At 40.5% G+C, this 22601-nt stretch overlaps 1 protein-coding gene across 6 annotated transcripts in view; it reads left to right on the top strand.

The window, feature by feature from the left end:
- The window catches only part of LOC139756393 (uncharacterized), a 620019-nt gene that overhangs the window by 72781 nt on the left and 524637 nt on the right, over positions 1-22601 (top strand). For all 6 annotated transcript variants that reach the window (XM_071675803.1, XM_071675802.1, XM_071675800.1 and 3 more), the window contains exon 3: positions 6038-6175. In XM_071675803.1, coding sequence (XP_071531904.1) covers positions 6038-6175 — 138 coding nt within the window. The remainder of the gene's footprint in view (positions 1-6037; positions 6176-22601) is intronic.

Here is a 22601-nt window from a genome sequence, read left to right as displayed (position 1 = left end):
TATATTCATTTAGGATGTAAAGTGGGATGCCATTTGGACCATATGCCTAGGTCACCTGTAAGTTGGGAAAGTACTTGGAAGACCTTGCATGAGGAAAGTATGTGAGTGCATAGAATCCACAGAAGTTTGGGAAGGAGGACTTTGAATGGAATCGTGTAGAGTAAATGTTGAGAAGGACAAGGTACTGAACTGAAAAGAACAGCTCTATCAGTAGAATAGCTGCAGATTAATCAAGTTGGAAGAAAGAAGGAAAGGTTGAGTTACAGGAGTTGTTGGAGATGCCGTATTTGATTTCCAGAAAGCTTTATATGTAGAAGTCAGATTAACATGCTTTCTGTTATTGAACTTGTGCTCAACATTATGAATGATAGCTTTGAATTGAGTCTGATGCTTGGTGTCATCAAGGCTCCTGTTATATCTTGGGAGGTCAAAATGATTTATCTGAGTGGGTCTTACCAGTGCGAAGAGCATAGAGACACCCAAACTTAATGGATTAAAACTTCCCTGATAGCCCAAGTTAGCACCCATTCATGTCATCTCTTTTCATGGATATCTTCCCTGGTGAAATATTTGTTCAAAGTCTTTGACTCTTAACATTATAAGTAACCAATTGATGATGGCTGTATTTACTCTTTCGCTGTTTTCATATGTAGTAGTGCATTTCATTAGATTTACCCTTTCAGGTTTTTTATGCTTAAACATGCATGTGGACCATTGTATGTAAGTTCATTGTTGGCTTTATTGCATATCACTGGCATTCATACATGTCATTTTCATTGCTGGCAGCTGCACTCTTATTTTGAATTAGCACATTTATCCAACTTTGATGTCAATCCAGAGCAATGGAACTTTGAGGGTGAGGCTATTGTGTCTGTATTTGTATAGCTTTTATTTTAACATTGTTTTAGCACTGTTATTTTAGTGTTATATTGCTACATTGCTACATTTTGAAAACTGTTTACATACCATTGATATTAAAACTGGCTGATAGCCTTAAAGCTGTTGCATCAAATATGCAGACATTCAGAAAGTGAGGATTTAGCCCTTGAGGCCTGAAGACAACAAGTGAATGGATGCCAAAAATTTTGGTGCTATACATTATACTGAAGGTAGCACTCTTTATATAAGGGAAAGTTAAACTAAAGATATACTAAGTAATTTGGATAACCTTGACATGGTAAGCTTTTTTTCTGTGAAACTAAATGTGGCATTAGCAGTGTGTGAGTGATTGAGACTTATAGACCCAGGATGCAAGCAGGTTGAATTGTTTTCGTGTTTTTGATACTGTATTTATGATACTGTGCAGTGGCAGTATCACAACCAGTGAGGGATGGAGGTTAAGCAACTGCAGTATGGGCTTGAAAGTTGGGAAAAGTTTTGAATTTCAGTGCCTGAACAAGATACTCTAGTTTTATGGAGTATCCACCTCATTATTGCACCCTTATGGGTGCAACAAAAGTGGGAGGCATTGCCTAACTCCATTCTAGCAACAGTAGTATTTTTTATGACAGACACTTGAGCTGTGCAGAAGTTTTAGTTTTTTGGACAATTTGAGAGCCATGCTGGCTCTGGGAAATACTGCACTGGAGTTGTTCTCTGAGTTTACAAAAGGCTAAGAAGCAGTACTGGAATCTATCAGTTATGTTGGGGAGTAAAAGGGATGGGTGATAGAGGGTTATGGCTCTGAATCTTAATGGGATGACTGGTGAAAGTTAAAGGAGGGAACTTACAGAGATATTTAAAAGGCATAGTTTGGATGTGCTGGGATTGGAGAAACCCATATCCTTGGGGAGGATGTATGAAGTGAAAATGGAAATGATGAATGCCAGTTGTGGGAGGGCATGGAAGGAGTTGTTTGGACTGGAATGAATGAAAATTATGAGGGAAAAGGGAAAGAAGGATGTGCAATTGTGCTATCACTGAGATGGGAGGATGTTACAGAGCAATGATGGAATGGATCAAGAAAAGTATGGATGAAAGGAAAGATTGGAGTTGTGAGTTACACATGGTTATATGCATATGCTCCTGTGAATATTAAGACTGTGTGAGGTAAGGATGAATTGGAGTGTTTCTGGAGAAATTTGAATAACTGTATGAATAGTGTTGAGAGAGAGGCCTATGGTTGTAATGGGTGATATGAGTGTGAAAATGGAATGTGTGAAGTTGGCAAGATAATTGGTGAATGGAGAGTGCTTAGAGTAGATGAGAATAGAAGTTATCTTGTGGCTGTCTGTGCTGAGAAGGGTTTATTCCTAACAACCACACTTTTTCAGTAGAAGATGATCCATAGGTGTACATGGATGAGAAGTGATGGAAGAGGAGAACAAAAGGGTGTGATTAACTATGTAGCAGTAGATAAAAGGTGAAAAAGGCTGTGCTCAGTGCTAGAGTTATGAGAGGATTCTTTGGAGAGTGACTACTTTGCAGTTCTTGAAGGGTGAGGAACAGGGAGAAGTGGAAGTAGGTTGTAAGGAAGAATGGAGAAGTGAAAGTGTTGACAAGTGAGAAGATGAATCAAAAAGAGTGCAGGGGTTATGAAAGAAGGGTGACAGAAAGTTTAGATGGAATACAGTAAATATAGGGATGCTGTCATGTGTGAATGAAATGTTTAAAATGATTAGAGAAAGACTGTTAAAGGTCGCAGACTTAGTAATTGGGTACAAGGTCCTGATTTATAAGAATAGAAATGGAAGTGCATGGTGGATGGAGAAGATTATAAATGCTTTGGAAGAGAAGAAAAAGGCAGTTGGTAGATCCTCAAAAGGATTGTAGCAGTGGGAGTTCAGCAAAAGAGTAGTGAAAAATTTAAGATATGCAAACAAATGTTAAAGAGCTGATAGAGGAAAGCAAAGGAAAAATAGATGATGCTTTTGGAAGAAAGTTGACTGAAAAGTTTAGGGAAAGTAAGTAACTGTACTGGAAGGAGGTGAAAAAGGAAAAAAATGAATGTAAAAAGTATGTGAAAAGTAAGGAAGTGCAGTTGCTGTATCAAAAGGAGGAAGTGGAAAGATGATGAAAAGTTGATTTTGAAAAACTGATGAACATAGAAGATGAGGCTACGGTTTTTACATGCATGGATATGGAGCATGGAAGGAAAAGGATAGAGGTGCAGGGGCTCATAGCAAGAGAATGAAAAACAGTGAAGGGTTGAAGATAGGAAAGGCTTCTGAAATGTTGTTGAAGTATGGATGAGAAAGTGTGATTGAGTGGATGCATTTGATGTGTAATTTAGCATAGAAACTGAAGGATGTGCATGAGGATTTGGTGATAGTTATTATTGTTCCTTTATTCAAAGGAAATGGTGCTAAGGATGTATGTAACAATTATAGTAGGATATGTCTGTTAAGTATACCATGAAAAGTGAATGCAAGAGTTTTGATAGATAGGTTGATGGAAATGAGGGGATGTGTGGATCAGATTTTTGTGGTGAAAATGACTTTAGAAAAGTATCTAGCGAAAGGTAAGAAGCTGTATGGATCTGGAGAAATTGTATGACAGAATCAAATGAAATGCTGTATGGGGTGTGTTAAGGATGTAAGGGGTAGGGAACAACTGTTGAATGGTATGAAAGCCTTCTATGTAATAGCAAATGCATTTGCAAGATTAGATGGAGAGTTGAGTGAATTTTTGTATACATGTGGGTGTGAGGCAGTTCTGTATGGTGTCACCTTGGTGTTTTAACTTATATGTGGATGGAGTGATAAGAGAAAGCAGAACTAAGGAAAAGTTTGTGGTGGTGAGGTATAATGGCTAGTGACAGGTCTTTTTGAGGGTGATACCGTGTTGTTTGCTGAGAGTGAATGGGAGATGCAGAAGGTTGCGTTTAATGATGTGCATAAGCTTCGGCAAATGAAAATATATGCAAGTACAAGTAATGTTGTTTGAAAGGAAACAGAGTGAAAGTATAGATATTGTACAATCCTGCAAGATGAAAGAAGAAAGTTCACTAAACTGTGTTATAGATATGGGAGGAGAATGACTGGAAGTGTGAGAGAATTCTAAGTATTTAGGAGCTATCTTGGATAAGTTTGGTGATGTGGAGGAGAGGTAAGGTAGAGAGCAGTACAGGGTAGGAGAGTCATTGGGTCCCTTAATAGAATGATTAAGGACAGAGGTTAAGTATGGAAGTGAAGAAAACAAGGAACTGCTTATTCCTCCCAACCCTGATATATGCATCGGAAACATGGATATGGAATGTATTCCAGAAATCAAGAATCCAGGCTGTGGAAATGAGCTATTTTAGAGGAGCATGTGTTATGACTAGATAGAGTGAAGAATGATCTGAGAGGGTATATGAGAGATTTGACATGGCAGGGAATGCAAAGGGAATGAACTGTAGAGTGAAAGACAGGGTGGAATGTAATACTTTAAGGTGGTTTGGGCATGTGATAAAAATGAAAGACAGGGAGTTTATGAGGAGAGTTTAGGGTAGTATGAATAAAGGGGTTAGTGTGAGAGGAAGATCACCCATGACATGAAAAAGATAGAATGGAAGAGTACTGGAGGGAGAGAAATGGTGGGAAGAATGCATGGAAAGATGTATGTGAGGGAGGCATGTAAGGACAAGGATAAGTGGAGACTTTTGCTGTGACCACTCCTGTGATGAGAGTTCCCAGAGGGAACAAGCATCAGAGATATAGATAGATGGATAGACTGACCTGGTCTTATCTTTGTTTTATATGTAACAAAATGTATAGACATTATAACTGAATAGTTATGTTGTTTATGAATGATGTAGATAGCATGTTTTTCATATGCACAATATAGAATATTAGAAATATTTTTTGTGTAAAGTGATTTCATTTAGAAACATATCTCTTCTTTATTTGTTTAACTAGTTAAAAGAGATTTTAGAGGAGTTTTTCTGGGATAGATTTGGAAAGGAAATGGTTGTTCTGACAGTTAGAATATGTGCTATCAGAAATGATGCAAACATGTTTAGCATTAGCGTGAAGGTCACCCAGAACCCTGGGACCGTGAATGGTTGAGAGAATCACCCTGCGAAAGACCTGCCACTTGGAAATCAGCAAGTCCAAAGAATATATAGAGTTTGAGGATTTGAAAATGATTGCTAAGAGTATGGTTTTTGACATAGAAGGTAAGAAAAGAGAACTATCAGCAAAAAGTTCGAAAAAAGTCTAGTGAATTGTTACCTTTTGACATTCCAGGTCAAGGACCCAGTTTCTGTTAATACAAGGCAGTAATCTTATGATTTCTTTTATATTAAACTCCAAGTGTTTAGTTACTTATGGGTAGGTTTTGAAATTAAATCTACTTCTCATTGTGTATGAATTTCAAAAGGCATTTATGTCATTTACTTGGATGAGTGGATATTCTTGTTGACATGATTATGCATGATCGTTTTCTCATTGAATTACCATAGACCTTCAGTATTTGGTTATTTTAAAAAGGTATGATAAACTACCTTAAAGTAAAATTACCATAGATCTTCAGTATTTGGTTATTTTAAAAAGGTATGATAAACTACCATAAAGTAAAAAGTGTGTGTGGGACAAAATAGATTGGACTGATGTGATATATTGAGTGTGATACCCTGTCAAGGGTTGAACCAGGGCATATGTATAATGATTAGTTGATTTTTGAAAATTTTTTTCTCAAGAGAAAAGAGACCCCATCAAAAGCTCAGTGAATTGTCTGCATTACAGAAGTACTTGTTTCAACTGGCTTAATGCCATATTGGCTTTAATCAATGGTCTTTTATACATAGTATTTATAGTATATCAGAAATCTAAGGTAGTCATCAAGGTAGATTTTGGAATAATCCATAGGGCTTGGCTGTCGATGTTAGACTTTGGTTCCAGTACATTGCATGGGACAATTAGAGAGTGGATGTATGTATAAGGCTATTTTTCATTTTTCCTGGTGCTAACTTGTTAAGGTGGGAAGAGAGGTCAGTTACGAAAAAAGTAATGTTTGAAAATTGTATCATTGAATTGTAGAAAAAATAAGCACATGTTGATTGTATTCATGACATGGTCATGAAACATTCTGCTCACAACAGTATTTTTCTTTTCAGGAAACATATTCAGATGTGACTATTGCCTGTGGTGGCAACCTGTACCCAGCCCACAAATTTGTGTTATCAGCATGCAGCGAGTATTTGCGGACAATGCTATGTGCTCACCCCAACAAACATCCAATTCTGTACCTCAAAGTGAGGCTTGTGAATCTATTATTCTTTCTTTTCTTGAGTTGTGGTCAGACAGGTCATTGATAGTATTTAAAGAGATAGAAGGGCTGTAATAAAAGATGGTGGAAAAACAGACAACCAGTAGCATTATATTTATCTTTGGCTCCCCGTAGTAGGCTCTTTGTAACCTTGTAACTTAGTTTTCCTTTCTGAGGAATATAACAAAGCATATAGAAAGCTGGGCTGATAGCCGATGGATCAAATAAGGAATATAAAGTGCTGTTAACCAAGTGTCGATACTGTAGATGCCTTTGATTGAAACTTTGTAAGGGTAAGTAAAGGGAAATACAATAAAACGTTGTGTTACTAGAAATCAAATTAATGAAAACACCCATGAGATTCACTGGCTTCTATGCAATTTTCAGTTTGCATGAACTTGTCCATTGTCTGGAGCTAATGTGCTGTATTTTCAATATTTGCCACTCCAAGTGCTGGTGCTGTGGTAACCCAAGCACCTCAGGGTGACATTTTTTTTTTATTTATTTAAGTCTAGTTAACCATTAGACAGCATATGGTTTAATCAGCCAATTTTTGTTTTTTCTACTTTTTGCATTCATTACACTTTAATGATACAGAAATGGTGATCAGAAGCATCGTGGTATTTAGCACCTCTTTTGAATGTTTGTGATAAGAACAGCAGCAGGAAAGTTTTTGATAGGATATTAAGTGGTTTGGAAATGTCTGGGGAGTGAAGTCAGGGGTTAGTGAGAGGACAAGAGCAAGGGAAGGAGTAGCAATACTCCTGAAACAGGAGTTTGGGTGATTATTGGTGCATATGCACCTGGGCATGAGAAGAAAGATCATGAGAGGCAAGTGTTTTGGGAGCAGCTAAATGAGTGTGTTAGCGGTTTTGATGCACGAGACCGGGTTATAGTGATGGGTGATTTGAATGCAAAGGTGAGTAATGTGGCAGTTGAGGGAATAATTGGTATGCATGGCGTGTTCAGTGTTGTAAATGGAAATGGTGAAGAGCTTGTAGATTTATGTGCTGAAAAAGGACTGATGATTGGGAATACCTGGTTTAAAAAGCGAGATATACATAAGTATACTTATGTAAGTAGGAGAGATGGCCAGAGAGCATTATTGGATTACGTGTTAATTGACAGGCGTGCGAAAGAGAGACTTTTGGATGTCAATGTGCTGAGAGGTGCAACTGGAGGGATGTCTGATCATTATCTTGTGGAGGCTAAGGTGAAGATTAGTATGGGTTTTCAGAAAAGAAGAGTTAATGTTGGGGTGAAGAAGGTGGTGAGAGTAAGTGAGCTTGGGAAGGAGACCTGTGTGAAGAAGTATCAGGAGAGACTGTGTACAGAATGGAAAAAGGTGAGAACAATGGAAGTAAGGGGAGTGGGGGAGGAATGGGATGTATTTAGGGAATCAGTGATGGATTGCGCAAAAGATGCTTGTGGCATGAGAAGAGTGGGAGGTGGGCTGTTTAGAAAGGGTAGTGAGTGGTGGGATGAAGAAGTAAGAGTATTAGTGAAAGAGAAGAGAGAGGCATTTGGACGATTTTTGCAGGGAAAAAATGCAATTGAGTGGGAGAAGTATAAAAGAAAGAGACAGGAGGTCAAGAGAAAGGTGCAAGAGGTGAAAAAAAGGGCAAATGAGAGTTGGGGTGAGAGACTATCAGTAAATTTTAGGGAGAATAAAAAGATGTTCTGGAAGGAGGTAAATAGGGTACGTAAGACAAGGGAGCAAATGGGAACTTCAGTGAAGGGCGTAAATGGGGAGGTGATAACAAGTAGTGGTGATGTGAGAAGGAGATGGAATGAGTATTTTGAAGGTTTGTTGAATGTGTCTGATGACAGAGTGGCAGATATAGGGTGTTTGGGTCGAGGTGGTGTGCAAAGTGAGAGGGTTAGGGAAAATGATTTGGTAAACAGAGAAGAGGTAGTAAAAGCTTTGCGGAAGATGAAAGCCGGCAAGGCAGCAGGTTTGGATGGTATTGCAGTGGAATTTATTAAAAAAGGGGGTGACTGTATTGTTGACTGGTTGGTAAGGTTATTTAATGTATGTATGACTCATGGTGAGGTGCCTGAGGATTGGCGGAATGCGTGCATAGTGCCATTGTACAAAGGCAAAGGGGATAAGAGTGAGTGCTCAAATTACAGAGGTATAAGTTTGTTGAGTATTCCTGGTAAATTATATGGGAGGGTATTGATTGAGAGGGTGAAGGCATGTACAGAGCATCAGATTGGGGAAGAGCAGTGTGGTTTCAGAAGTGGTAGAGGATGTGTGGATCAGGTGTTTGCTTTGAAGAATGTATGTGAGAAATACTTAGAAAAGCAAATGGATTTGTATGTAGCATTTATGGATCTGGAGAAGGCATATGATAGAGTTGATAGAGATGCTCTGTGGAAGGTATTAAGAATATATGGTGTGGGAGGCAAGTTGTTAGAAGCAGTGAAAAGTTTTTATCGAGGATGTAAGGCATGTGTACGTGTAGGAAGAGAGGAAAGTGATTGGTTCTCAGTGAATGTAGGTTTGCGGCAGGGGTGTGTGATGTCTCCATGGTTGTTTAATTTGTTTATGGATGGGGTTGTTAGGGAGGTAAATGCAAGAGTCTTGGAAAGAGGGGCAAGTATGAAGTCTGTTGGGGATGAGAGAGCTTGGGAAGTGAGTCAGTTGTTGTTCGCTGATGATACAGCGCTGGTGGCGGATTCATGTGAGAAACTGCAGAAGCTGGTGACGGAGTTTGGTAAAGTGTGTGGAAGAAGAAAGTTAAGAGTAAATGTGAATAAGAGCAAGGTTATTAGGTACAGTAGGGCTGAGGGTCAAGTCAATTGGGAGGTGAGTTTGAATGGTGAAAAACTGGAGGAAGTGAAGTGTTTTAGATATCTGGGAGTGGATCTGTCAGCGGATGGAACCATGGAAGCGGAAGTGGATCATAGGGTGGGGGAGGGGGCGAAAATTTTGGGAGCCTTGAAAAATGTGTGGAAGTCGAGAACATTATCCCGGAAAGCAAAAATGGGTATGTTTGAAGGAATAGTAGTTCCAACAATGTTGTATGGTTGCGAGGCGTGGGCTATGGATAGAGTTGTGCGCAGGAGGATGGATGTGCTGGAAATGAGATGTTTGAGGACAATGTGTGGTGTGAGGTGGTTTGATCGAGTAAGTAACGTAAGGGTAAGAGAGATGTGTGGAAATAAAAAGAGCGTGGTTGAGAGAGCAGAAGAGATTGTTTTAAAATGGTTTGGGCACATGGAGAGAATGAGTGAGGAAAGATTGACCAAGAGGATATATGTGTCGGAGGTGGAGGGAACGAGGAGAAGAGGGAGACCAAATTGGAGGTGGAAAGATGGAGTGAAAAAGATTTTGTGTGATCGGGGCCTGAACATGCAGGAGGGTGAAAGGAGGGCAAGGAATAGAGTGAATTGGAGCGATGTGGTATACAGGGGTTGACGTGCTGTCAGTGGATTGAATCAAGGCATGTGAAGCGTCCGGGGTAAACCATGGAAAGCTGTGTAGGTATGTATATTTGTGTGTGTGGACGTGTGTATGTACATGTGTATGGGGGGGGGTTGGGCCATTTCTTTCGTCTGTTTCCTTGCGCTACCTCGCAATACGCGGGAGACAGCGACAAAGTATAAAAAAAAAAAAAAAAAAAAAAAAAAAATTAAGTGCTGAAAATTATGCAAGTTCTAGGGCAAGTGTTGATGTGGGCACTAGCCCCTCTTCAAAGAAGATGAATGTTTCAGAAAAAAATATTGGAAAATTAATTGATGCACTTAAGAGAAAGAGGAATTTGTTGCCTATCCAGCAGAAAGAAGACTTGCCCAAAAAATTGGATTATGGAACAAGTGTTACAAAACTTTGGGGAAGGTTATGTTGTTGAACAAAGGAAAATATATGGTTTGAACAGAGAAAACAAAATTTTAAAGCTTTATGCTGAAAGTCGCATTGTTTTTAAGGATGGCTGAATATAGATTTGTACATGTCATCATTCTTCAGGTTGAATTTCTCTCTCTAGAAATACCAGTTCGGTATTTTTAAGTATGTGTGAACATCTTGGAATAATACACAAAATGCTTTTATCCATGATAGTTCTCTATGCTTTATGTGAAAAATATCAAATTTTTTCCAAGTATTTCACATAGGCATTCTCTTATGATATTTGGTTTATTTTTTATTGTTTCTCTCCAGAGTTGGTTTGGTTTGTCCCACGAGCTTTGAGAGAATCTGTAAGTTCCCTGGGGGTTAGAAACATCTAACTCCCTGTCCTCTGGTGAGCTTAATCTCTTTCACCTCTCACTAATCATGTTCATTTTTTAAGCTTCTCCTGCACGGGCAACTAAATGCCTTACTCAAGGCCATCTGACTTATGTTATATTTAGGAACGTCTTAAGAATGGAGTTAGGGGTTTGTGTAAAGATGAGAGCAAAGAAAGAGGATAACACCTATGCTGAGGGAGGAGTTATGGGAATGTGTAGAAAAGGGTGAGGAAGTGAGCCCCATACTGATGAGAGTTAAAATGAAAGTTGATAGTACACCTGGCCATGACAGGAATGGTGAAGAGAAACAAGTATTTGGGAGGATATATGTGAGTATGTCATCAGATTTGATGAAAAAGATCATGTATTAGTGGTGATTGACATGAATGTAATAGTGAGGAGTGTGGCTGTTGAGATTATATTTTGGGAGCATGGGTATTCAGTAAGATGAATGGAAATGACGAAGAGCATGTAGAGATATATGCTGAAAAAGGACCAATGATTGGGATTTTTTTCATACTTATTTACCTTTTCCTGCTCTGGCAAGGTAATGCTAGAAGCAAAGAAAGGCCACATCCGCTCACATCCATTCTCTAGCTGTCATGTGTAATGCGTCAAAACCACAGTCACACAAGTGATTGGAAATACTTTTTTAAAAAGAGGGATATACTTAAGTATATGTGGAGTAGGAAGGATGGTAAGCAGGCATCATAGGATATTGTACTTATTGATATAGGCTTACAAAAGAGATTCTTAAATGTGAATGTGCTGAGAGGAGCAGCAGGTGGGATGTTTGATCATTGTCTGGTAGAGGTGAGGTTGAAGATTTGTAGAGGCTTTTAGAAAAGAAGGAATGAAGTGGGTGTGGAGAGAGTTGTGAAAATAAATAAGCTTGTAGAAGAGGCTTGTGTGAAAATATACCTGAAGAGATTAAGTGTAGCTTAGCAAAAGGTGAGAGTAAATAAAGTTTGGGAAGTGGGTGAGGAATGGGAAGTATTAAGGGAAGCAATGCTGACTTGGGTGAGAGAAGTGTGTGGCATGTGGGAGGTGGGCGCATGAAAAAGGGTAGTGAGTGATGGGATAATGAAGTTGAATTGCTGATGAAAGAGAGGTGTCTGGGCATTACTTACAAGGAGGGAATGGGAGTAATTGGGAGATGTTCTTTACAAGATAAAGTGGCAGGAGGTCAGGAGGAAGGTGAAGGGGCTGAAAAAGAGGACAGATGAGAGTTGTGGTGGATGAGTATGATCATACTTCAGAGAGAATAAGAAAATGTTTTGAGAGGATGATAATAGTGCAAGAAAAATAAGAACAATTGAGGACATCGGTGAAGGAGTAGCTGGCAGAGGTGAGGTGAAGAAATGGAGTGAGTACTTTAAAGAATTCTTGAATGTGTTAAATGATAGGGTGGCAGCTTTTGTGTTTTTTGGGTTTGGGAGTTATGCAAAGTGAGAGCTGTTGCAAGTGATATGGTTAAAAGAGAAGAGATAGTGAAAGCCTAGTTAAGATGAAATGTGGTGAGGTAGATGGAATGGATGGTACTGCAGATAAATTTCTTAAGAAACGGGGTGACTATTGTTGATTGGTTTGTTACGATTTTCAGTGAGGTGCCTTAACATTTGTGGAATGCCTGTATAGTGCCATTGTATAAAGGGCAAGTGGTTTGTTTAAAAGTGAAGAGATGGTGAAAGCCTAGTTAAGATGAAATGTGGCAAGGTGGCTGGAATGGATGGTTTTTTTTTTTTTTTTTTTTTTTTTTTTTGCTTTGTCGCTGTCTCCCGCGTTTGCGAGGTAGCGCAAGGAAACAGACGAAAGAAATGGCCCAACCCACCCCCATACACATGTATATACATACGTCCACACACGCAAATATACACACCTACACAGCTTTCCATGGTTCACCCCAGACGCTTCACATGCCCTGATTCAATCCACTGACAGCACGTCAACCCCGGTATACCACATCGCTCCAATTCACTCTATTACTTGCCCTCCTTTCACCCTCCTGCATGTTCAGGCCCCGATCACACAAAATCTTTTTCACTCCATCTTTCCACCTCCAATTTGGTCTCCCTCTTCTCCTCGTTCCCTCCACCTCCGACACATATATCCTCTTGGTCAATCTTTCCTCACTCATTCTCTCCATGTGCCCAAACCATTTCAAAACACCCTCTTCTGCTCTCTCAACCACGCTCTTTTTATTTCCACACATCTCTCTTACCCTTACATTACTTACTCGATCAAACCACCTCACACCACACATTGTCCTCAAACATCTCATTTCCAGCACATCCATCCTCCTGCGCACCACTCTATCCATAGCCCACGCCTCGCAACCATACAACATTGTTGGAACCACTATTCCTTCAAACATACCCATTTTTGCTTTCCGAGATAATGTTCTCGACTTCCACACATTCTTCAAGGCTCCCAGAATTTTCGCCCCCTCCCCCACCCTATGATCCACTTCCACTTCCATGGTTCCATCCGCTGCCAGATCCACTCCCAGATATCTAAAACACTTCACTTCCTCCAGTTTTTCTCCATTCAAACTCACCTCCCAATTGACTTGACCCTCAACCCTACTGTACCTAATAACCTTGCTCTTATTCACATTTACTCTTAACTTTCTTCTTTCACACACTTTACCAAACTCAGTCACCAGCTTCTGCAGTTTCTCACATGAATCAGCCACCAGCGCTGTATCATCAGCGAACAACAACTGACTCACTTGCCAAGCTCTCTCATCCCCAACAGACTTCATACTTGCCCCTCTTTCCAAAACTCTTGCATTCACCTCCCTAACAACCCCATCCATAAACAAATTAAACAACCATGGAGACATCACACACCCCTGCCGCAAACCTACATTCACTGAGAACCAATCACTTTCCTCTCTTCCTACACGTACACATGCCTCACATCCTGGATAAAAACTTTTCACTGCTTCTAACAACTTGCCTCCCACACCATATATTCTTAATACCTTCCACAGAGCATCTCTATCAATTCTATCATATGCCTTCTCCAGATCCATAAATGCTACATACAAATCCATTTGCTTTTCTAAGTATTTCTCACATACATTCTTCAAAGCAAACACCTGATCCACACATCCTCTACCACTTCTGAAACCACACTGCTCTTCCCCAATCTGATGGATGGTGTTGTAGATAAATTTCTTAAGAAAAGGGATGACTATGCTAATGTTGTTGATTTGTTTGTTAGGATTTTTATTGTATGTACGGATTATGATGAGGTGCCTTAGGATTTGTGGAATGCCTGTATAGTGCTATTGTATGAAGGATAAGGGTTTAAAGGTGAGTATCAGAATTACAGAGGTATAAGTTTGATGATTGTACTTGATTGGTTTTATGGAAGAGTAGTGATTGAGAGGGTGGTGGCATGGACAGAATCAGACTGGGAAGGAGCAGTGTGGTTTCAGGAGTGGTAGAGGATATGTGGATCAGTTGTTTGCTTTGACATTTTATCAGCTGTCCCTTTCAGCGTATTCACATCTAAGAGTCTTTCTTTTGCTTGCTTATTGACTGATACATAATCCAATGATATCTGCTTACCAAATCTCATGCAAACCCATGAATACATATGCATGTTTTTTTTCTCATTTATTCTTAATATCCACACAGCACACAGCTTTTCATGTTGTTCACCATTTCTATTCACATCACTGGGTACCTCATGCTGCATGGTTACTTCCTCAACTACCTCATTACCATTGTTGCATTCAGATTGCCCATCACTAATACCCAATCCTTCATATCAAAATTGCTGATACACTCACTCAGCTCCTCCCAAAACACTTACCTCTCTTCCTCCCCACCTCATTGCCAGGTGCGTAGGCATAGGCTTGCCCGATGAATCCTTTGCGAGCATGCTTAAGCACAGTATAACTTAATGTGCTCACTTGAGATGTAACCTCTTAAGCTACATACTGCCATGGACAAAGTGAATGTTTTAGTTTATGTTCAGTGCATCATTTCTCCTGAATTGATTATGATGTGCTGGTGTGTGCAATGGATAACTGGCACAAGTTTTTTCTACTGTAAGATAACTGAGCAGCTTTTGTTGATCAATAGTGGAAAAAATTGTGATGCAGGAGTTTCTAATTTATTTTCTATCAATCCATTTTTCTTTTCATGCGCATCATGCTGGGGTTCAACTCTACACTTTCAGTCATTTTCACAACTCCTTCAGCAGAAATGCCTACCCCTTTCTTTGATATTTACCCTCAAACAAATTCCTGACATTACCCTAAGACATTCAAAACATTCTTCCTCCTTTCCTTAAACCCAGTTTCACTCAAAGCTAGAACATCCAAGTTCCTTTCCTTAAAGATTATACCTATCGCGTTTTCTTCTCATCATGGTTACATCCACGCACATTCAGACATCCCAGCGTGAGCCTTTGAGGAGGAATGGCCCTTGTAGCTTTGATCCCTCTTCTTTCCCAACTTTTAGAAATTGAAATACAAGAAGGTGAGGGTTTCCAGGCCCCACTCCCACCCCTGTTAATTGCCCTCTGTGAGACACAGGGAATGCACAGGGAGTCTTCTTTAATCCACACTGTACCCTAAGCAAGTTGAATAATTTATCAACCAGCCCCAAGGGGGTTATGAACAGTTTGGTTGACTGACTGACTATTGTGACTAGGATAAGAAGGAGTAACTGGGGCTAGGCGTACAATTCATGGTCTTTAAAGAGATCAGAACCCAAATTCTTGGCAGATTTTTTCTTTTCCTCTGCCTTTCTTTTTGCTAAAGAGGCAAGGACAAGTTTAGGGATGAAGAAAACTTAGTTCCAGTTTTCTTCAGAACTAGTTCTCTTTTTATGTCAACCAAGTGACTCACAAGAGTCATTGTATCAGTGCCAGAGCTGTTATCCCTAAGCACTCTTTCCCATAGCTTAATATATTCATAAAAGAGAAGAATGATCCTGGATCTGTCAATTTTCAACCGATCCATTGCTTTAGAATGTTTCAGGATGACCATCATTCAGTAGTAAAACAGATTTTTCAACATGTTCTGGATAGTAATCATCATTGTTCAAGCAGTGTGCTGACATGTTCTTATTTCCCCTCATTTGAGAAAGCAACTTTTATTTATGTTAATGTGCTGAGAGGGGTAACTGGAGGGGATGTCTGATCATTACATTATCTTGTGGAGGCGAAGGTGAAGATATGTAGAGGTTTTCAGAAAAAAAGAGAGAATGTTGGGATGAAGAGATAGTGAGAGTAACTGAGCTTGGAAAGGAGACTTGTGTGAGGAAGTACCAGGAGAGATTGAGTGCAGAATGGAAAATGGTGAGAGAAAATGATGTAAGGGGAGTGGGGGAGGAGTGGTATGTATCTAGGGAAGCAGTGATGGCTTGCACAAAAGATGCCTGTGGCATGAGAAAGATGGGAGGTGGGCAGATTAGAATGGGTAGTGAGTGGTGGGATGAAGAAGATTGTTAGTGAAAGAGAAGAGAGATGCATTTGGACGATTTTTGCAGGGAAATAATGCAAATGAGTGGGAGATGTATAAAAGAAAGAGGCAAGAGGTCAAGAGAAAGGTGCAAGAGGTGAAAAAGAGGGCAAATGAGAGTTAGGGGGAGAGAGTATCATTCAATTTTAGGGGGAATAGAAAGATATTTTTGAAGGAGGTAAATAAAGTGCATAAGACAAGAGAACAAATGGGGACATTGGTGAAGGGGATAAATGGGGAGGTAATAACAAGTAATGGTGAAGTGAGAGGGAGATGGAGTAAGGATTTTAAAGGTTTGTTGAATGTGTTTGATGATAGAGTGGCAGATGTAGGGTGTTTTGGTTGAGGTGGTGTGCGAAGTGAGAGGGTTAGGGAGAATGATTTGGTAAACAGAGAAGAGATAGTGAAAGCTTTGCGGAGGATGAAAGCCAGCAAGGCAGCGGGTTTGGATGGTATTGCAGTGGAATTTAGTAAAAAAGGGGGTGACTGTATTGTTGACTTGTTGGTGAGGATATTCAATGTATGTATGGTTCATGGTGAAGTGCCTGATGATTGGTAGAATGGTTGCATAGTGCCATTGTACAAAGGCAAAAGGATAAGGGTGAGTGTTCAAATTTCAGAGGTATAAGTTTGTTGAGTATTCTTGGGAAATTATATGGGAGGGTATTGATTGAGACGGTCTAGGCATGTACAGAGCATCAGATTGGGGCAGAGCAGTGTGGTTTCAGAAGTGGTAGAAGATGTGTGGATCAGGTGTATGCTTTGAAGAATGTATGTGAGAAATACTCAGAAGAACAAATGCATTTGTGTGTATCATTTATGGATCTGGAGAAGGCTTGTGATAGAGTTGATAGAAATGTTCTATGGAAGGTATTAAGAGTATATGGTGTGGGAGGTAAGTTGCCAGAAGCAGTGAAGTTTTTATCGAGGATGTAAGGCATGTGTATGAGTAGGAAGAGAGTAAAGTGATTGGTTCTCAGTAAATGTTGGTTTGCGGTAGGGGTGCGTGATGTCTCCATAGTGGTTTAATTTGTTTATGGATGGGGTTGTTAGGGAGGTGATTGCAAGAGTTTTGGAAAGAGGGGCATGTGTGCAGTCTGTTGTGGATGAGAGGGCTTGGGAAGTGAGTCAGTTGTTGTTTGCTGATGATACAGCGCTGGTGGCTGATTCGGATGAGAAACTGCAGAAGTTGGTGACTGAGTTTGGTAAAGTGTGTGTAAGAAGAAAGCTGTGAGTGAATGTGAATAAGAGCAAGGTTATTAGGTTCAATAAGGTTGAAGGACAAGTTAATTGGGAGTCAAGTTTGAATGGAGAAAAACTCGAGGAAGTGAAGTGTTTTAGATATCTGGGAGTGGATTTGGCAACGGATAGAACCATGGAAGTGGAAGCGAGTCACAGGGTGGGGGAGGGAACCGAGGTTTTAGGAGCATTGAAGAATGTGTAGAAGGCGGGAATGTTATTGTGGAGAGCAAAAATGGGTATGCTTGAAGGAATAGTGGTTCCAACAATGTTATACGGTTGTGAGGCATGGGCTATAGATAGGGTTGTGCGGAGGAGGGCAGATGTGTTGGAAATGAGATGTTTGAGGACAATATATGGTGTGAGGTGGTTTGATCAAGTAAGTAGTGAAAGGGTAAGAGAGATGTGTGGTAATAAAAAGAGTGTGGTTGAGAGAGCAGAAGGTGTATTGAAATGGTTTGGTCATATGGAGAGAATGAGTGAGGAAAGATTGACAGAGAGGATATATGTGTCAGAGGTGGAGGGAATGAGAAGTTGGAGACCAAATTGGAGGTGGAAGGTTGGACTGAAAAATATTTTGAGCAATCGGGGCCTGAACATACAGGAGGGTGAAAGGCGTGCAAGGAACAAAGTGAATTGGAATGGTGTGGTATACTGGGGTTGACCTACTGTCAGTGGATTGTACCAGGGCATGTGAAGTATCTGGGGTAAACTATGGAAAGTTTTGTGGGGGCTGGATGTGGAAAGGGAGCTGGGGTTTCGGTGCATTACATATGACAGCTAGAGACTGAGTGTGAATGAATGTGGCCTTTGTTGTCTTTACCTATCTCTACTTTGCGAGCACGCTGGGGGAGGGGGGTGCCATTTCATATGCGGCGAGGTGGCGATGGGAATGGATTAAGGTAGCATGTATGAATATGTACATGTGTATGTATGTCTGTATGTATATGTATGTATTTGTTGAAATGTATAAGTATGTATATGTGCATGTGTGGGCATTTATGTATATACGTGTGTATGTGGGTGGGTTGGGCTATTCTTTCGTCTGTTTCCTTGCGCTACCTCGTAAATGCAAGAGACAACGACAAAGTGAATAATAATGAAAATATTTATTTTTTATTGGAGGTTATTAAAGCAGAAAAGATGAGATGGAAAAATGGAGAGAGATGGGTGATTATTGGTGCATATGCACCTGGGCATGAGAAGAAAGATCATGAGAGGCAAGTGTTTTGGGAGCAGCTGAATGAGTGTGTTAGTGGTTTTGATGCACAAGACCGGGTTATAGTGATGGGTGATTTGAATGCAAAGGTGAGTAATGTGGCAGTTAAGGGAATAATTGGTATACGTGGAGTGTTCAGTGTTGTAAATGGAAATGGTGAAGAGCTTGTAGATTTATGTGCTGAAAAAGGACTGGTGATAGGGAATACCTGGTTTAAAAAGCGAGATATACATAAGTATACGTATGTAAGTAGGAGAGATGGCCAGAGAGCGTTATTGGATTACGTGTTAATTGATAGACGCACGAAAGAGAGACTTTTGGATGTTAATGTGCTGAGAGGTGCAACTGGAGGGATGTCTGATCATTATCTTGTGGAAGCAAAGGTGAAGATTTGTGGGGGTTTTCAGAAAAGAAGAGAGAATGTTGGGGTGAAGAGAGTGGTGAGAGTAAGTGAGCTTGGGAAGGAGACTTGTGTGAGGAAGTACCAGGAGAGACTGAGTACAGAATGGAAAAAGGTGAGAACAAAGGAGGTAAGGGGAGTGGGGGAGGAATGGGTTGTATTTAGGGAAGCAGTGATGGATTGCGCAAAAGATGCTTGTGGCATGAGAAGTGTGGGAGGTGGGTTGATTAGAAAAGGTAGTGAGTGGTGGAATGAAGAAGTATTAGTGAAAGAGAAGAGAGAGGCATTTGAACGATTTTTGCTGGGAAAAAATGCAAATGAGTGGGAGAGGTATAAAAGAAAGAGGCAGGAGGTCAAGAGAAAGGTGCAAGAGGTGAAAAAGAGGGCAAATGAGAGTTGGGGTGAGAGAGTATCATTAAATTTCAGGGAGAATAAAAAGATGTTTTGGAAGGAGGTAAATAAAGTGCGTAAGACAAGGGAGCAAATGGGAACTTCAGTGAAGGGGGCTAATGGGGACGTGACAATAAGTAGTGGTGATGTGAGAAGGAGATGGAGTGAGTATTTTGAAGGTTTCTTGAATGTGTTTGATGATAGAGTGGCAGATGTGGAGTGTCTTGGTCGAGGTGGTGTGCAAAGTGAGAGAGTTAGGGAAAATGATTTGGTAAATAGAGAAGAGGTAGTAAAAGCTTTACGGAAGATGAAAGCCGGCAAAGCAGCAGGTGTAGATGGCATTGCAGTGGAATTTATTAAAAAAGGGGGTGACTGTATTGTTGACTGGTTGGTAAGGATATTTAATGTATGTATGATTCATGGTGAGGTGCCTGAGGATTGGTGGAATTCTTGCATAGTGCCATTGTACAAAGGCAAAGGGGATAAGAGTGAGTGCTCAAATTACAGAGGTATAAGTTTGTTGAGTATTCCTGGTAAATCATATGGGATGGTATTGATTGAGAGGGTGAAGGCATGTACAGAGCATCAGATTGGGGAAGAGCAGTGTGGTTTCAGAAGTGGTAGAGGATGTGTGGATCAGGTGTTTGCTTTGAAGAATGTATGCGAGAAATACTTAGAAAAACAAATGGATTTGTATGTAGCATTTATGGATCTGGAGAAGGCATATGATAGAGTTGATAGAGATGCTCTGTGGAAGGTATTAAGAATATATGGTGTGGGAGGCAAGTTGTTAGAAGCAGTGAAAAGTTTTTATCGAGGATGTAAGGCATGTGTACGTGTAGAAAGAGAGGAAAGTGATTGGTTCTCAGTGAATGTAGGTTTGCGGCAGGGGTGTGTGATGTCTCCATGGTTGTTTAATTAGTTTATGGATGGGGTTATTAGGGAGGTGAATGCAAGAGTTTTGGAAAGAGGGGCAAGTATGCAGTCTGTTGTGGATGAGAGAGCTTGGGAAGTGAGTCAGTTGTTGTTCGCTGATGATACAGCGCTGGTTGCTGATTCATGTAAGAAACTGCAGAAGCTGGTGACTGAGTTTGGTAAAGTGTATGAAAGAAGAAAGTTAAGAGTAAATGTGAATAAGAGCAAGGTTATTAGGTACAGTAGGGTTGAGGGTCAAGTCAATTGGGAGGTAAGTTTGAATGGAGAAAAGCTGGAGGAAGTGAAGTGTTTTAGATATCTGGGAGTGGATCTGGCAGCGGATGGAACCATGGAAGCGGAAGTGAATCATAGGGTGGGCGAGGGGGCGAAAATTCTGGGAGTCTTGAAGAATGTTTAGAAGTCGAGAACATTATCTCGGAAAGCAAAAATGGGTATGTTTGAAGGAATAGTGGTTCCAACAATGTTATATGGTTGCGAGGCGTGGGCTATGGATAGAGTTGTGCGCAGGAGGGTGGATGTGCTGGAAATGAGATGTTTGAGGACAATATGTGGTGTGAGGTGGTTTGATCGAGTAAGTAATGTAAGGGTGAGAGAGATGTGTGGAAATAAAAAGAGTGTGGTTGAGAGAGCAGAAGAGGGTGTTTTGAAATGGTTTGGTCACATGGAGAGAATGAGTGAGGAAAGATTGACCAAGAGGATATATGTGTCAGAGGTGGAGGGAACGAGGAGAAGTGGGAGACCAAATTGGAGGTGGAAAGATGGAGTGAAAAAGATTTTGAGTGATCGGGGCCTGAACATGCAGGAGGGTGAAAGGCGTGCATGGAATAGAGTGAATTGGAACGATGTGGTTTACCGGGGTCGACGTGCTGTCAGTGGACTGAACCAGGGCATGTGAAGCGTCTGGGGTAAACCATGCAAACTGTGTGGGGCCTGGATGTTGAAAGGGAGCTGTGGTTTCGGTGCATTATTACATGACAGCTAGAGACTGAGTGTGAACAAATGGGGCCTTTGGTGTCTTTCCTAGTGCTACCTCGCACACATGAGGGGGGAGGGGGTTGTTATTCCATGTGTGGCGAGGTAGCGATGGGAACAAATAAGGGCTGACAGTATGAATTATGTACATGTGTATATATGTATATGTCTGTGTGTGTATATACATGTGTACATTGAGATGTATAGGTATGTATATTTTGCGTGTGTGGACATGTATGTATATACATGTGTATGTGGGCGGGTTGGGCCATTCTTTCGTCTGTTTCCTTGCGCTACCTCGCTAACGCGGGAGACAGCGACAAAGCAAAATAAATAAATAAAAAATGTGGGTGGGTTGGGCTATTCTTTCGTCTGTTTCCTTGCGCTACCTCGTAAATGCAAGAGACAACGACAAAGTAAATAATAATGAAAATATTTATTTTTTATTGGAGGTTATTAAAGCAGAAAAGATGAGATGGAAAAATATTTATGGATTTTGGAGGAAATGAAAATCCTGTCTTTTGAAATGTGCCAGGTCATGGTTAATGGGAAAGGCATGAGCAGGTAAAGAGCATCAAGCTTAGAGGTGTAGGGAAAGAAACATTTGTCAAAATGGCCCCCTTCTAAGTTGCCAATGGTCACACAGTAATCATGTGATGCAACAGCTTGCCAAGTATCATTTGGTCTAGGTGGTGGTGGATGCACACATGCAGCCAGCTCTTTGGAACAAATACCAAAGTAATACCCACTGAAGAGGGAAAGTCAACTAACATTGTGACACAGGGCAATCGGGTCAAGCTTTGAAGTTAGCGTGGGAGAGTTTATGTTGCATTTCTTTCAACTCTTTCAAACAAGGATGCAGAACTAGAACCACCGTAGATATGATACAAGGATGAATCAATCCTTTGTATAAACGGAGCAACTGTACAGAAGAAATCTTGACATCTAAACAGGACTCCCAGTTTCTTTGAGGTTGACTTATCCATTTCTGTAGCGTGAGGTTTCCAAGAAAGTGTGGATATTACAGTAATACCAAGTATGTTCATCGAGTCAAGAGGTGGAATTACAGATTCGTCTAAGGAGAGACGAGAGTTGTGGGTAGTTTTTGTTAGAGAGATGGGTAGAAATTCATTCTTCGAGGCAGTAAACTTAGGTAAATTTTCTACCCCACTGAGATATCCTATCTAAGTCTGAGTGTATCAAGGATGTTGTGACTCAGTTCTGTACAGAACCATCAGGACTGCTGTATCTTAAGATATACTCATCTTTGCTTTCATGAACACAGATTTTTTTTTTTTTCTATAGCACAATCTGTGACTCACTTCATCCTCCCATGGTTCCATTCACTGCCATGTTTACTCCCAGGCACTTAGAGTTCTGCCTCTTCCAGGTCCTACCTGTTGAAGCTCACTCATTCATCCTTGTTCTGTCTCCTCCTCCTCCTCCACTGCACTGCACTACTTTTGTTCACATTAACCTTCACCTTTCTTCTTGTGCACATACTTCCAAACTTTGTCACATTCAGCAGGCATTCAGGAAAA

Source organism: Panulirus ornatus, chromosome 21 (assembly GCF_036320965.1).
Source record: "Panulirus ornatus isolate Po-2019 chromosome 21, ASM3632096v1, whole genome shotgun sequence".
NCBI classification, from domain to species: Eukaryota; Metazoa; Arthropoda; class Malacostraca; order Decapoda; family Palinuridae; genus Panulirus; species Panulirus ornatus.
This window is presented reverse-complemented; position numbering and strand designations above follow the sequence as displayed.